The sequence below is a fragment of the Hakea prostrata genome, chromosome 8 (assembly GCF_041222555.1).
Source record: "Hakea prostrata isolate BN-2017 chromosome 8, UWA_Hpros_2, whole genome shotgun sequence".
Lineage (NCBI taxonomy): Eukaryota > Viridiplantae > Streptophyta > Magnoliopsida > Proteales > Proteaceae > Hakea > Hakea prostrata.
In genome coordinates, this window is record NC_142607.1 from 41,766,572 (window position 1) to 41,783,199 (window position 16,628).

The following is a 16,628-nucleotide window of genomic DNA, read 5'->3' on the forward strand; positions in this document are numbered from 1 at the left end:
ACGGATTTTGTGAATGACAAATGTATAGCTTTTGAAATCTCCGGTTTTCAATTCTGGACCATAGAAAAGAATCAAACTATAGACCAAACAGAGTCAGCAAAATAACGAGCAAAAAATGAAATAAATCCAAAAAAAAGAAATGGCAAATGAACACGAAGGGGGGAAACGGATTTCACCCACCCAAAACCGATACGTTTAAAAAGAATCTAACACGGCCACAACCAACGAAAACATGTGAATCTAGAGAAATCTCCACAGGAAAGGACAGGGAAGAATCGGAGTTGTAACAAGCCCTTAGTGAATCTCATTCAATTTGGAGTGGTCATGCTTCCATATCCAACGTTACCTCACGCCTTCTTTGATTGCGTGAATTTCGTCTTTACTACATGGCTTAGAGGCATCTTGATAGCATATCCTTCTTTAAACAGGCCTGCTTGATCTGAATCACTCCAGCCAATTGAGCGCAACACTCTTTCACACTCACTGTAGCAAGTCCTAATTTTAATTGTATATTGTTTACAAAATTCAATTTATTTAATAAAATTTTAAAAATTGATAAAACAAGAAAAATAACATGTCACATCAATATTTAAAAAAATATAATTACTATTGTTTCCCTATATTATAACTTAATTACTAATTTATCTCATATATTTTTTTAAATTGCTAATTCAACTTTAGATTTTACGTGTAATTATTATTTCCCCCTTATCGTTAAATTTCATTAGTTATATGATGATGTGGCAATTTTTATTTATTTAAATCTCAAAATAACCCTAAGATTTATTTTACTTGTTTATACTTTATATTAAATTACATCATTACCATAGTAATTAGAAAAAAAATTAACCTTAATTTGGTAGTTCCTTACTTTTTAAATTTTGTTATATTTACTTTTTAATTTAGTGTTATTTTTAGGTTTTTGTTATTTACTTTTCAATTTGATTTAACAATTTTAAGAAATTTTCACTTCCATTAGATTTTTATTTATTTACTATCTAATTTGGCATTATCAATGTTAAGAAGTTTCTTTTCTTAGAAAAAAATAATTTAGATAATATGTTTTTGAAATTCAAAACAATAAGAATACAACTCCATAAATGATAATTGTATTTTGACTTTTTTTTTTTGGTAAACAAAAGAGAGGATGTAATAGCGTAAGCACTGGCCCCGTAAGCAAAGCACCACGGAAGGTCTAGTATAGTCCACAGAAGCCGGTTTAAAACCTAGGACATGAGATTTACCAAACCATTTGGGAGTGAAATTGAGACCACTAGACCACCACCCCCTGTGATTAATGATCTCTTAACACTATTAGAATTGAGAGACAACAATAATTTCATAAAAAACAGTGTCCTTTTAGTAATTAAGTTATAGTACAGGAGGACAACAATAATTATCCCCTTTAAAAAAACCTTTTAACTTTTTCATCTAGCCTTTTGTTTCAAGAAAGGAAGTTAAAGAGCATGTTTAGTTGCACGGATAATGAAGAAGTGAAAGGAAGGAAAATGAAGAATTTTTTTTTCCCTTTTATGTCATACATGAATTTAAAGTTAACGTAGAATTGTGATGTAAAAAAAAATTATAAATCACCTTATTTATGAATTTTCCCTCACTTTTTGGACTTGAAAGTGGGACTTTTGTAATTTTTTCTTTTCTCATCTGAAATTCATCTGAAATGAGACCCACATATTACTTCATTGCAAAACCAAGCAAGACCCTAATTGTTGATATTGAGGGTGGGATTTCAAATAATTAGTCTCACTTCACAAAAATTAATGCGCTCTTCTACAATTTGAGCTAAAAGCAATATAATTATATGCACCCAAAGCTAGATTTATTTCTTCAATCCATCATTTCATGGATATGTCACTCATAAAATAACTCTGATGCTTTGTTGTAAAGATTTCATTCTTTTTTTTTTTAAACCATTAAGAACATAACCAACTTCTAAGCTATTATAAGACTCAAAATAAATAAATAATAATAATAAACTACAACCAATGCTCTTTAATGAATGTTAATGTCTCCTTTTCCCATAATCAAGCAATATTTGCCTCAGAAATTCATAATTGGTGTCCTAATCCTTGCTCCTCTTACTTCTACCACTCTACTTAAGTGTTGCATTATGTAGGCATCAGGCACAGGTTCACCATTCACAGGTTGTAGTAATACTTTTTTTTTTAGTAAACCGCACCTTATTCAACAGCAGAACGGTTACACACGCCAAACTCTTGGGATAACAAATCCAGGAGCCATGGAGAGCTCACGGGCCAAACACACCTGGAACCAGCAGACAGACCACCACGGGCTGTAGAAATACTTGCTCATCAACAGCTTTTGCCCTCCCAACAGCTGTCTCTTGCACTTAAAGCCACTGTTCTCACAAATATTTCTTCCTTCTACATGTTAATGCTGCAGTTTGAACCACAAGTAATTTCTGTATTAACTGAGATTTACACATCATGAATCATGTATGATATATTGATATGTACTTACAGGTAGAGCTAAAACTATCCACTAGATATGGAAGCAACTTTGAAAATTAAAGCAGTATGATCCTTGAATAAGACACAGATATGCCTAAATGGAGTAGAACCAACACAAAAAAGAACTTCGAATGTAGCAAAGCTGAAGTTTTTAATCGAAGTATCAAACCTACCAAAGTAAAATGTTTTTATAATGTAGGCACTGATAAGACCCAAAAGGAGAAAAATATGAATGTTATTTCAACACTCATAACAGAAAGTTGGAACAAAGAATATCAATTTTATGAAGCAGAGGAAACTTGAAAATCAACCCCCAGGGCATTAAGCTCAGGGGCGGACCTACGAAGGGGCCGAGGGGGGACATTGGCCCCCCGGATTTTTAAATTTTTTATATAAATTCTCTTGTTTTTTCCACTTTTTTCTCTTCTTTTATGTGAAATGTCGCTATTTGGAGAACAATTTTTAAAGATAAAATAATGGGCGCATATGTCATTCCTAATTAAAAACTAATTCCTCAATCCCTATTTATTCTCCTCACTATTCTCTCTTATTTTTTCTTCATATTTATTCTCTTCTGTTTCTATAAACTTGGTTAAAGGAAATTTTTGAAAAAACATCTTATTAAGTATTCAAAAATCAAAATGTCATTCATAATTAGAAAGTAACTCTTCAATCCCTATTTATTCTTTTCTATATCCTCTCTCCTCTTTTCTTCTTATTTATTTTCTTCCTTTTCTTTCTTTCTATTTATTCTCATCGCTTTATAAGCGTGGGTTAAGAAAATTTGGAAAAAAAATCTACTCCACAATTAGGTACTCTTTCTTTTTCTCAATTTATTTATCGTTTCTCTTTTTCTCATTTTTTTATTCTTTTATTTGATTTTATATTCTATGTTTCTTTATTTCTTCTGCAATTTTTGTTATCTGATTTTGAATTGTGAATAAAATATCTATAGTTAGTAGGTAACTAATTACCATCGGTTTGCATCTTTTACCTAAAAAAAATTTTGGTTTACATCTCCTACTAAAGAAAATATTTTCTTGCATCTAACTTTTTAGGGTTGAAGTCATGTGTATATATTTTTTATATATTGTTGCTTTAATTTTACCTATATTTTGTCGGAAAAAAAAATCATTTTCATTAATTTACTTTTTTTTCTTCAAATATGTGTAGGGCCCACAAAATATATGTGGGTCTATTCCTTAATATAATAAAATAATTTAGAGGTGGGACTTCAAATGATCTTATGGACCCACATAATATGTGTGACAAAAAAGCATTAGTGTTTCTGGAAGGTTATCTGGCTTTCGTTCTTCGGTCCCCCCAATATTTCATCCTGGGTCCGCCCCTGATTAAGCTATACAAGTTTAAGCTGGTAAGAGCCTTACTTATATGAATTTTTAATCTTAATTAGAAAACTGCAACATTAAAATCATTACTAATACAACAGATGTATTCTCCAGATTTACAAAATAATGGTTAAAAAGGAGCAAAGAAAAGAAAATAGAACAGAAGAAGGGTAATGCTGGGATTACAAATCAAGTAGTAGTCTGAGCTGGGGCAAGAGAAATAAGACTGATTGAGATTCTAAAAAAAAGATAGGTGAAAGATTTTGCAGTTTTAAATTTGAGGTTGGCATCAACTTAAACATGATAGAAAAGTTAGGCACTGGTTGCAAAATCTTACTTCAAATCATTTGAAGATGAATAATTCCAACAAAAAGTAAGATGCAATTAGTAATTTTAAAAGAAAGTACAATGGAAAACTCTAAGAACAACCACTACAAAATCCACCACAATGAAGCAGTTTTCTTCATATCGGTCAAGGTGATCATACACTTCATATGTCCAACATGCTTACAGTGATCCATGTGGTTGTACATAAACAACCAAAGAACTAAAACTTGATGCTGTGCCAAGTGCGGTACCTGTGTAGAAGAGGTAGAGGAAGGTTCCAAAAAATTTCAAGGCAAGGAAAGCATTGAAATTGCTGTGATCAAGCTTTTGAACTGGATTGAAAAGTACAATAGAGGTTGCATCATTGACTACTCCGTCCCCAAATACAAGACTATAAAGCATGGATGTCTTGTCTTGACTGAGAACCTTTTACACATCAAATATCAGATATCAGTAACATATCTTATATCTTATAACTGCCTTAGTCATATAAGGACATTATGATCCTATGCAAAACAAACAAGCATTCAAAGACACACATGGAAGGCAAGGGACCACACCTGACTGAGAAAAGAGGAAAACCCTGCTGATTATGAGACATTGGGAGCTTCGATCAACAAGTAGAGAAGCAGACAGCAAGAAATTCATCTGTTCAGGAAGATTAGGAGGGCAAAAGAACCAAACCAGAGAGAGAAAGCGCCTGAGCATGATTGAGAGAGAAAGAGGGAGAGAAGAAGCTGACGTTTTCAGGCGAGAAAGAGGAAGAGGGAGAAGTCGAGAGTGACAATTACAGGGTTCTTAATTTACTTGGGTTTTTGGTCGGTAAATTGAGTGGCCTTCCCTAGGAATGCATTCAAGCAATTATACGAAACATTAAACTGCTCAAGATTCACAAGCTTCAGTAAATCAGGAATCAAACCAGTGAGCTGATTGTATTAATAAAGAGTTCCGACATAGTGAAGTTGTTAAAACTCAGGCGATATCTCGCTGGAGATATTATTATTAGCAAGATTGAGATGAACAAGATTATGAAGACCAAATAAAAATTCCGGGATCTCACCAAGAACCAGTTACCCTGCAAGTATAGATTGTGGAGATCAGTACAGGGTGTTGGATTTTTCTTTTTTTTTGTGGGTGATTTTTGGCTGGGGAAAGAAGAAGATGGGTAAAGAGAGACCCACTTAGGGTTGTGTATGGTATGAGAAACAACGGTATATTAGTATTTTTATTTTTTTTAAATTTTATATTAGGGTATTTTGGTCATTTAACCAATGAAATTAAATAACTTAACGGTGTTAGTTTTCCTTTGACCCAAACTAAATTTTGGGCATTTAAACAAGGCTAAATTGATGGCAAACAAGCATGCAAAATCTTACAATGATATATTACAGCATATCATTGCTTCTGAACAAACATTGAAAAGTTTTCAAGACTACCATGTAAAGTTTTATAATTAAAAATTAGGGATAATTACTATTGGCCTTCTGTACTTTGATTTTATTACTATCATATTCCTTGTACTTTTCAAAATTACTAATCCAACCTTCAACTTTGTCTATAATTACTATTGCCCCCTACCGTTAGTTAACTGATAATTTGGCATCTTTATATTTTCTCAAAAACCCCAAAATACCTTTATACTTATCTCTTTATTTATTTACCCTTTTGTCAAGTTACAGTAGTACCCTTAATTAACTGTGGACAAAAAAAATAACTATAATCTGTTTTATTCTAAAAAAAAAGACCACAAAATAAGGAAATAATGATTAAATAAAACTCAAATAGAAATCGAAAAGGAAGGAAAATCAAACAACCAAAGGAAACGAATATCACCAAAATTGTTTCAAAAACAAAGAAGTAAAGAGAGGGAAACCAAATTGGATTTGGATTTGGATTTTGTTCATTTATTAATTCAAAATAAAGAAGTTAGAAGGGGGAAACAAACGCATCTTTAATTCAAAAAGATGAAGTTTTGAAGGAAACCAAACGGATTGGATGCCCACATTAATCAAAATAAATGAAGTTAGGAAATTGACAAACGGTTTATAAAGAGGTAGCATCGTTTTTGATTTTTTAATTTTAATGAAGGGCAAATTAGACATTACATATATAAACTTAACGGCAATTTAACACTGTTATAAAGAAGGGGGACAATAATATTTCGTAAGGAACAAGGTTTATTAGTAATAAAATCAAACTACAGGGGCAACAATAATTATCCCTTAAAGTTAACATGGACAAAATCGGAGACAATGTCAATTGAAGGAACTTATTTGTATACAAATAAAGCATGAAAGTATCCTAGTGTTACATGATCAAGTATAATAAAGTACAAAAATGCCAATATAGGTCAAAATTGTGAAAACAAAGTCTGCAAATCACAAGTCCCAGTAACCGAGGCAATCCATGTTACATTTGTACTCTTTTAACAGTTGAGGTAACTCTTGATTGTGCTTCTTAACAAACCTTTCCAAAAACCTGTCTTCATTCAACGTCAGTGCATTACAAATGCTTTTTCTCTTCATCAAGCCTTGGGAGAGAAGAACTTGAATAACAGAACACCTAGGAATGGTTCTCTTCTCCATGCTAAGAAGCAAAATAACTGGGTTTGTGATAATTTGTGCTGTAGTCAAACCCAGTTTATTCATGAAGAAATCCAAACGTATCCTAAGAATTTCCTCTGAGCGAGTCAAACAATAAGGTTGTTTTCTGAACATGCATAAAATTTCATTCTCGGACCACCCAAAACTCCTAAAAACCTCTTTCCTTGCATCAATCTTACCATTCATCTGTAACAGCGTTCTCATGGCATGGACAAACATCAAACTCGTGGGGTCAAACCCAATTTCCTTGGCTTTCAGGACAGCTTCATTAAGCAGAGATTGCTTCCAAGTAAGGACTTGAGGGCACAATTTAAGCATTCTCATAATGACATGTTCCGGCACTCCCTGGTATCGCAAGAACTCAATATTGGGTTCCATCACCCTTTTAAACCCTGTATTCCATCTCAATCGACTCAAGACCAAAACAACATCTTTACCGTCTTTGAAGAGACTCTTAAGAAACTCCATGGAAGGAATAACTCGGTTTTTCAAGCTTGAACTCGCTAGTGTGTTTGGGTCCCTGGAGAAGAACCTTGCAAGATCGGGTACCGAAATCCCCATATTTAAGAAATACTGAATCTTAGGTTCATAATTACTGGGGTCACCAGAGAGAAATCTTGGCTGGGCACTGATAAGCTTTGAGATGCAGGGTTTGGGTAATCCGTATCTGGTGAAAAGGGCAAGAACTGAGTCAGCTTTTGTGGTGGATATCATTCTGATCTTTTTGGATGTTTTAAGAGCAGATTCTTGGGTTAACCCACATCGTTTTATGAGGTAATCTACGATGAGAGACTGCTCTTCTGTGGCATTTGAAATAAACCTAATAGATGAATCTCGAAAGCGAAGGAAACATGTCGTTGAATGATCAAACGAATTTATATTAACAAGTTTTCTGCTACCGAAGCTAAACATTCTGGGAGAGTGTTAAGGACTTACGAAGGTGCTGGATCGAACAGTTCCAAAGCATAGACTTCCGAATCACTTCTCGTCTTCTCAACCAAGAGGAAAGAAAATAATGTAAACCTACCGGATTTGAATTTTCTACTAAAAGCAATAAGAAACGTTGGGAATGTGTGCCCCTGGCAAAGAGTAAGGATGAACCTTCCAGGTTTGTTATTGTGACTCAATTATTGTAAAGAATAAGTCTCTGAATTCAAATTCAAATTCAAATTCAAATCCAACATTGATCTTATCTCCAACTGATCAAGAAGGATTTGAATTATAATTAAAGTATCAACAAGTTGTTGAGAATGTAAACAAGTTTTAGTTCAAATTCAAATAGTATCGATCCAACTTGTTTACATTCAAACTCTACAACTTGTTGATACTTTAACTATAAGTCAAACTCTTCTTGATCAGTTGAAGGTAAGATCAATCGATAGTTATGTTGGATTTGAATTTAAATTCAGAGACTTATCCTTTACAACTACGAAACAATTCCGATAAGTTATATTTATAGATAACAATGGAGTAGTAGGATGGTTAGGAGCTTGCTTCTCAGTGGAGAGGGCATGTGTTCAACTCCTACCAGCGGCATTATGTAATATCCCTATCCCTATATGTAAAAAGCGCATTTGTACAAAAAAAAAATGCTAAAACTCCAAGGGGTGGATCAATTGGCAAAGCCTAACGCTTCCACGTAGGAGGTCAGAGTTCGAATCCCCTCGGGGCTAAGGGCGAAGCCCTGCCTATATTAATTATATAAAAAGCGCCTTGAGGATGTAGTTGTGGGACCAAGCTTGAATGAACAACAATTGTAAAGGAAGTTAAAAGGAAGGGCAAGTTAAACTCAAGGTGTCTAGTATTAGTAGACTATTAGTCATTCACACAATCACCCATAACAGATTCAGTTAATCTTAATTATTAAATTTTAACATAAAATGACCTAAATACCCTCCTAAATACCATTTTATTAAATTATCCTTTGTTTCTTATCCGATTTCAGTCACTCCTTCCTACAATTGTTGGTGGAGAGATTTTTCCAACCTTTTTGTGGGTGAAGAGATTTTTCCTTCACTCGTCTCCTTCCTTCGTCGTGCTAGCAAAAAAATCATCCCCCACTTCCTTTGTCGGAAATTACTCACCTGCCGTAAAAACCCCAACTTTCTTCCGTTCATTTTCTTCTGGGGAGTAAACAGATTTCCTTCAGAATTACGAATTTCCGTAACTGGACATCAAATTCCATAATTGAATTGACACCCATTGAAAGGGGAAGACCTCCGCCCATGGGCGGCAGATTTCTTTCAAAAGATCTGAATCCGCTTTTTAAGAGGCGTGATTAGGGCCCAAGGCAGGTTGTTGCTAAAGTATCTCGCAAAGCTGCTAAACTTAATTAATTTTCTACTCAAAAAAAAGGTGTTGCAGTGGAAGGTTGAGGCCTGAGGGTGACTCTCTTAAGCCGCTGGTAGGGTGGATCAAGTTTAATGCCGATGCTTCATATGCAGATGAAGGCGATGTGGCCTGGGTTTGGTAGCCATCGATCATTTGGGGTTGATTTTGCTAGCTGTGTTCGATTCGACTCGGTTTGGCTCGGTGCTCGTGGGTCAATCTCCCGCGTTAAGGTCAGCTATGCTTTATGCAGCCTTGGAGGATATGAGGTGTGTCATCTTCGAAACTGATAATATATGGGGCTGTTCAATTGTTGTGTGGAAAAGATCTCCCCTCCCCTCTCCCGCCCTGTGTTGTATAACGACCGTGACTCGAAATATTTTTCATCTGTCCTTTGTTTTTGAGGGTTGTGTTTTTTCTTTTGTTAATAGGACCCACGATCCTATAGTGGACACCAAGAAGCCCTAGTTGGCAGAGGGAGGTTTCGAACTGTTTGGCCATTTTCCACTCATTGCGCTGAATAACTTTATTTCTGTAGACCTCCATTTATCCTCTCGATATATAAATTTTTTACCAAAAAAAGCGCCAACAATCCTATTATGGAAGACACGAAAGGGCGCAATCCGACACATGGAGCATTGGAAATGAGTGTCTAGTGTCTATGTACAAGGATTGAGGAATGAAGTTTCCATAAATTCATGTTAGCCAATTAGAGAAAATGGTTTTGTTAACAAAATCACATGTGGCCTCAAGGTCTTCCCTGTCCATGGACTCTTAGCATCTTATCTGTAAAGCCGTTAGATGGACGCTGCTACCCTTATAGATAAATGAGTGTGGATCATCTCTTCTCTATGCCTGTGCTCCCTCGACAACTTTATAACCACAAATACATGGGGCCCACTAGTGAAAAAGAATAAATTTTATTTTAAAAAAGTGGGACCCATCACCGATGGGAACACCGGGTCCCCGGATCCATGTATATGCATCTTTAGACCGGGGGGGACAACGGAGACCCCCAAGCCATGTGGACTGGGTCGAACACTCTGTGGTTCCCATCAGAGGAGATGATCAAGACTCTAGTTAAATCCAAATCGTTATATGACAAACTTGAAAAAAAGTAATATGAAACTTAACTATTTAAACAAATACTTGAACTGCTAACCAAGAACAAAAAACACATGAACCCAAACCATCGAATTGAGTCTCTCATCCTCCCTCAAACCCTGCAACATCTTCCTCCACTTTCTCTCTCTAGTTCCAAAGAGCACCAGTGTCTCCTTGTCTCCATCATTGCAACCTAGACCCTCTCGAGGTTGTAAATTCTTTTAAACTATTAAATTTATTAGTTCAAAGAAATTTTCAGCACCACTTCCTCAGCAACCACTAATATTAATGCCAACCTGAGTTATCTAATCTAACAATCTAACGAAGTCCCAAACAATTTTTACCCAATATAAAAGAAAAAGAAAAAAAAAGTCCCAAACAATCATAGAGAAGAGGGGTTTAGTGATTTTGAAACATAGTAGGCATTAAATTGCAAATAGATCCTAGACGGGATTCCAAACAAAATTATAGTTAGGAGAAATGAAAAATCTGCTGAAATATTTGAAATATACCCAACTTATATTCTAAAATAGACCATAGAATTACTTATGAACCAACAGGGTAATAAGCATTATGGAAAAGTCCAATTCACCATTAAAATAGAAAAGGAAGAAAGAAGAAAGAAAAAAAAAAACTAACTCGACGCAACGGTCTAAGTATTCCAAACTAGATACTCAGATGTAATGCTTTGAACAACCTCATGCCTAACCCTTAACGCTATCAAACTTAAAACATTAGTTATATAACTTATATCCCTCATCAGTAAACTTCCATCCATCTTAAACAAAAGGAAAAGCTCAAACGTTGAGTAAATGATAAAAGGTTGGAAAGCCAAAGCAACTAGGAGCTGCGCAGATCTGTTTTGAAAATGTTTGCATTGGTGAGACCTGGTTTTATATCAGAGAAAGTGTGAGATAGACAGAACTTGGAACTTCAAACACACAAGGTTAATGTGTTAGCAAGTTCTACCCAGCGAAAAAAAGAAAGAAAAAAGAATGTGTTAGCAAGCGAAACCTCAAAAATGACAACTTAATTACCTCAACTCACCAATATCTTACCTGCTCCTGCTAGCTAGTTCTTTCCAATTCAATCAAGAAAAGAAAACGAAATGAGAGGAAAGATGTGACTAAAAACCTTCTGCTTAATATGGGTATTTCATAAGCTCTTGATAGAGAGTTCACCGCTATGAACAAAAAAATTTTGACCACAGTAATCTCTGGTTTAGGCTGTAGAGGTTTCCTTGGTTTAGTGAAAAGGTAATACTGCTATCTTCACAGTTTATTCGATCAAGTAGAGGTGGAGTTTCCTAGCATGATAGGGTGAATCACATGAACTACCTCCATTGCCCTTCTAAGAACTATGGAAGATGACTCTCAGCTTAACACTTCCTACTGCTTCTAATACAACTTGACTGCTTTTGGAAAGGACCAACTTACTTTAAATGACATAATAAGGAAAAACAAGTCCTTCCAAGGCTGTAGCTTATATTCTACAGCTATTTCAGTATCTTCAAAGATCTCAATGTTAGATCCTTGTCACTCGACTGCTTTTTGCAACAACCAACTTTAAATGACATAACAAGGAAATGCAAGTCCTTCAAGGCTGTAGCTTATATTCTGTAGCTATTTCAGTATCTTAAAAGACCTCAATGTTAGAGCCTTGTAACTTCTCTTTCTTTCCTTTGGTAATGAATTTTAATTCATTGAAAACTAATTTATTCAGCAAAGAGGAAAGAAGTGAGTGGCTGACGGAAAGGGAGCAAAACCTGCTTGAGTCCAGACTTGGGTTCAATGTGGACAATGAAGGCAGATGTTATAGAGATCCAAGCAACCAAGCCGCATCATTTGCAGTGAGATGTAATAGAAAGCCCCTCTTTGTATAAGGTCAGCTGCAGGTAATTAGTTGTGTAGGATCTTCCAATTATAGATCAGAAGTTCTGTGTCATAGGAAAACGCCAGAGCTTGGGCCACAGTGGATTAGGAGGACATAGGACTGTAGGAGCCCCCAGTAGCCAGATGACATGCTGAAGCCACAGAGAAGATACCACCAGATCTGGGAAGTCAAATGTATCTATCCCACCAAGGAGAAAGAGATAAGAATTGCCAATATATGCAGCAAAACATCAGGTGGCCATCACTGGGCAATCAAAGCAGATACAGATTTTGCATAAGCTGGTTTCTATCAATGGTATGATCTGTGAGAACTTACACATTCCTTTTCCCGAATCATGTCAAGTAACACCAAAGATGCACCTGTCCAAAATTGAAATTCAAGAGACCTCAATCAACTATGTTCACACCTACCATAACATGCAAGAAACCCGTCATTTTAAGAAAAGATTCCTGAAATTCAAATTTTCACTACTTGTTTTTTCAAGTATATAAAATTTTTCATGAGACCGATGTATCGTTCTCAAGAATGATCTAATACAAGTGACAGTTGCTGATGGATCACTTCTACATTAATAATGCAACTGTAAAGCTTTCCAAATGAAAGTTTTACGTGCAAATTTTCACATGGAAACAAATCGGAGCCTAAATATCAAATTAGAGTCAGTGTCACTTGACAACAAAAGCAAGTAAGCTAACCTAGATGCTTAAAAGGACAAATATAGTCAAGTATAAAGATGCAAATACCTGCCGAATTATTAGGGACATATTCTGCAAGTCACGGTTCACATTTCTTAAGTGATCCCATGTTATCTTTGTACTCCTTTAACAGCTGAGGTAGCTCCTGATGATGCTTTCGAACAAAGTTTTCCAAGAACTTATCTTCAGTCACTGTCAGTGCAGTACTAATACTTTGTTTCTTCATTAAACCCTGGGAGAGAAGAATTTGAATAATAGAATACCTTGGAAAAGTTCTCTTCTCCAAACTAAAAAGCAAAAGGACTGGGTTCTTGGTAATTTGTGCTGCAGTCCAATTCAATTTGTTCATGAAGAAATCCAATCGTGTCTTCAGAACTTCTGCTGAGCAAGCAAAACAATGGGCTTGTTTCCTAAACATGCAAAGAATCTCATCTTCCGACCATCCAAAACTCCTAAAAACCTTCAGTTTCATTTCAAACGTAGCATTTTTCATACATGACAGTGTGCAGACGGCCTGGATGAACATTAAACTCGAGGGGTCAAACCCCATTTCCTTGGTTTGCAGGAGAATCCCAACAAATTGAGGTTGTTTCCAAGTAAGTAACTGAGGCCGTCGTTTAAGTAGTTTCGAAATTCCAGCATCCAGCACACCCTGATTTCGCAAGATCTCAATATTAGGCTCCATTATTTTTTGACAACCCGCAATCCATCTCAACCGACTCAAGGCCACAACAACATTCTTATCATTGTGAAGAAAATTCTTAATCAAGTGAATACAAGGAAGAATTTGCCGCTCCAACCTGGCCCCGGCCAGTATGTCTGGGAATCTGCATAAGATCCTTGCAAGGTCGGGGCCAGCAATCCCAAGATTAGACAAAGTTCCCATTTTTCCCAATAACTTGTTAAGATTCACTGAGAGTACAGTTGGGTCTTTTCTGATCAGATTTGAGATACAGGGTTTGGGTAATCCATAGGTATCGAGAATGGCGAGAACTGCATCTGCTTTCTTAGTGGATTTGATATCAATCCTTTGGGAAGCTTTAATTGCAGATTCTGGGGTTAACCCACATCTTTTTATGAGGTAATCTACCGTGGAACAAGGTTTTTCTACGGCATTCGAAGTAAATCTAAGAAATGAATTCCAAATATAAGAGAGAGTAGTTGATGAATCACCAAACGACTTTTTATGAAGAATTTTTGTGCTAAACAAGCTAAACATTCTGCGAGTATTAAAGTAGAATGACTTACAAGGGCTCCAAGTCGTGGATTACCCAATCTTATCTCGTCTTCTCCATCAGATGGTGAGCAGGGTTGAAGCTGAGAAACGAAACCGATGACGGGCGATCAACCTTGGACCGGATGATGCTTAAAGTCAAAACGAAATCCAATCCGCTCTACACTGTTTTTATATAGGAGGAGTTGAGCTAGGTAACAAACCCTAAGGAGCCTCGTGCAAGGAATTCGCGCCTTTTTATTTCAGATCTTCTTGGCATGGCACTGTACCATCTCAGCCATATGACTCTGGATCATCTAAGACATTGGTTCATTCATATACCAAGGTTTGCATTATAGTGGCAGTTAGTTAAATAAGAGAAGACCTTTCTATCAAAATAATAATAATAATAATAATAATAAATAAATAAAATAAGAGAAAACGTGATACTAACTACTAAGCACCAAAATACAGGAGAAATTACTATTTATGAGAGTTGCTTTTCTCCGTCATGGCCTCAAGAGTTGTTATTATTGAGACATACTTGCCTCACTACTATGTTTTTAATTTTTGAAATTTCTAGTAATGGGTTAAAGTAGTAACATTGCTACTTTGGAGATAGATCGAAAGTTGGTCATATTAATAGCACCATCAAACCCCCTCACTAAACAGAAAATTCTAAGTTCGAGGAATGGCAAGTAGGATTGCAACAGGGGTCGGGCTGAGCTGACTTTTGCAATCCCAAGCCTAGCCTTATATATTTTAATCTAAGCCCATTCATGTCTTAACCCTAATTTAGGGCCAATGATTATTATCCGTGATCCTAAGCCCTATAGAGCCAAGCCAAACTCATTTCCGCCCTAATTGGCCCTATCCCTAGCCCTGATTGGCCCTAATTGCCCTGTCTCTAGCCCCGATTGGCCATCTCATTGTCCATGTTCATAATTCATTGAGATCAAACACTAGGAACAAAATTAGGGCTAGAATTAGGGCTAAAATCAAGGCCAAAATCTTGAGCCCAAACCCTATTTGGTTCTGAGCGGGCTTAGGGTGGGCTAGGGCCATAGGGCCAAACTTGCACCCCTATTAGCAAGCCAATGATAACATAGTGATGACCTAGATTTTGAATTTTATGGAGTCTTTATACAAAATTTTTGCTTACTCCTGAAACTGTTAGGGCTGTTTGGTTACATGAATCCAGAGATTTCAAATCTCCGGCTGGATTAATGAATCGAGATTATACCCGTTTGGTTGTAAAAATCTCTAGATTCATGAAATCTAGAGATTCACCTTTTTACACTAAAAATGTGAATCTGTAGATTTATGGGTAAGGGGTGAAATCCAGAGATTTCAAAAAAGCTATACATTTGCACATTTACAAAAATCACATCGATCAAATAGTTTTTTAGGATGAATCCACAGATTTCATTCCACAACCAAACATCTAATTTTATAAATTATAACTCCACAAATTTGAAATCTATAGATTTGAAATCTCTAGATATTTGAAATCTCTAGACTCATGTAACCAAACAGGCCCTTAAACACTCCACACTAAACTCTATGTATGGGTAGCATAAAATGTCTCTCACATATTTGAATTGCAACAAGAAGGGGTTTGAACTGTGTAATCTTCAAATCAATACTCCACCGATTACCTTGGCAACTTGAAGAGAAAGTTGGATGAATTAAAATAATATCATTCCACCTCTTCTTCCATACAAGATGAGACTTGACAACAGGAAAGCAAAAGCTCGGTTAACGATTCGTTGAGAAATAAGCATTAAAAAATTCAGTGGCTAAGATTTTACCTATTGACATGTGGCGGCCATCCAGAGCAGCCGTTGGATGGCTGCTGAGTTTTGGGCCGCAGGAGATTAGAACCCCTTCTTGCCACCCAAAGGGGTTCACATTCTTTACAATTCTCATCCCCTGCAATTCCCTTTATTTGCATTTAAGATTGAGACAATCCAATGGTTCAAATTAAAATCCAATTAGGAATTGAATGTAATAAATCCTTAAAATTAAGCTTAAAAAAAAAGAAGAAGACGAAATTGAGAGAAATTTTAAGAATATATTAGATTCAATTTTCAGTTGGATTTTAATTGTAACTGTTGAATTATTAACGGCCATGTGTCTCAATCCTAGATACAAATTACATGGAGTTGCAGGCAAGGAAAATTGTAAAGAATATGAACCTAGTTGTCGCCCCCCCAGCCTCAATGAAATATGAACATTTGACCTACTAAGAAACGTTGATCTTTTGTCAACTAATCAATCCCTCAAGTTTAATATAGAGAAGTCTATCTTGACTGAACAAACAGGTTGATGTACAAGAAAAAAAAGCCTTTTACTTCCAGGTACATCTTTGTTTCTTATATTTTTTTGACCGGTAGCTTTTAAATGTCTAATCTTCTCAAACATTACTTGGACGGCATGAAAGTAAAGAAGCATACATTGTATTAGGTTGAGTATCTACCCATAGGTTGAAAAGTTGAAAACATCAGTTACATGCAAATTTGGGAAGCTATATTTCTTATGCCTTTTGACCAAAGCTTTCATATGTTTACGTTTTTCACAATTGCTACGTGGTTTTAACATTATTTCAAGCGAGAGAGACTTTTGCA

The 16,628-nt window shown here is 35.8% G+C and overlaps 2 protein-coding genes across 2 annotated transcripts; both read right to left on the bottom strand.

Annotated features, from left to right (window-relative positions):
• Nucleotides 1–6,543: 6,543 nt before the first annotated feature.
• Nucleotides 6,544–7,750, bottom strand: LOC149007953 (uncharacterized). The gene has a single exon (XM_089167182.1). The coding sequence runs from the start codon at nucleotides 7,678–7,680 to the stop codon at nucleotides 6,544–6,546; it is 1,137 nt and encodes a 378-aa protein (XP_089023308.1). The 5' UTR covers nucleotides 7,681–7,750.
• A 3,117-nt stretch (nucleotides 7,751–10,867) lies between these two features.
• Nucleotides 10,868–14,322, bottom strand: LOC149007954 (transcription termination factor MTERF8, chloroplastic-like). The gene is made up of 2 exons (XM_089166618.1): nucleotides 12,837–14,322; nucleotides 10,868–12,452 (listed from the first exon to the last, which is right to left on the bottom strand). Exon 1 carries the CDS (start codon nucleotides 14,005–14,007, stop codon nucleotides 12,868–12,870), a length of 1,140 nt encoding a protein of 379 aa, XP_089022744.1. The 5' UTR covers nucleotides 14,008–14,322; the 3' UTR covers nucleotides 10,868–12,452; nucleotides 12,837–12,867.
• Between the last annotated feature and the right edge of the window lie 2,306 nt (nucleotides 14,323–16,628).

What these genes read in the sequence shown, in the direction of transcription:
- LOC149007953 (XM_089167182.1), bottom strand. Translation starts at nt 7,680, where the DNA reads ATGTTTAGCTTCGGTAGCAGAAAACTTGTTAATATAAATTCGTTTGAT.
- LOC149007954 (XM_089166618.1), bottom strand. Translation starts at nt 14,007, where the DNA reads ATGTTTAGCTTGTTTAGCACAAAAATTCTTCATAAAAAGTCGTTTGGT.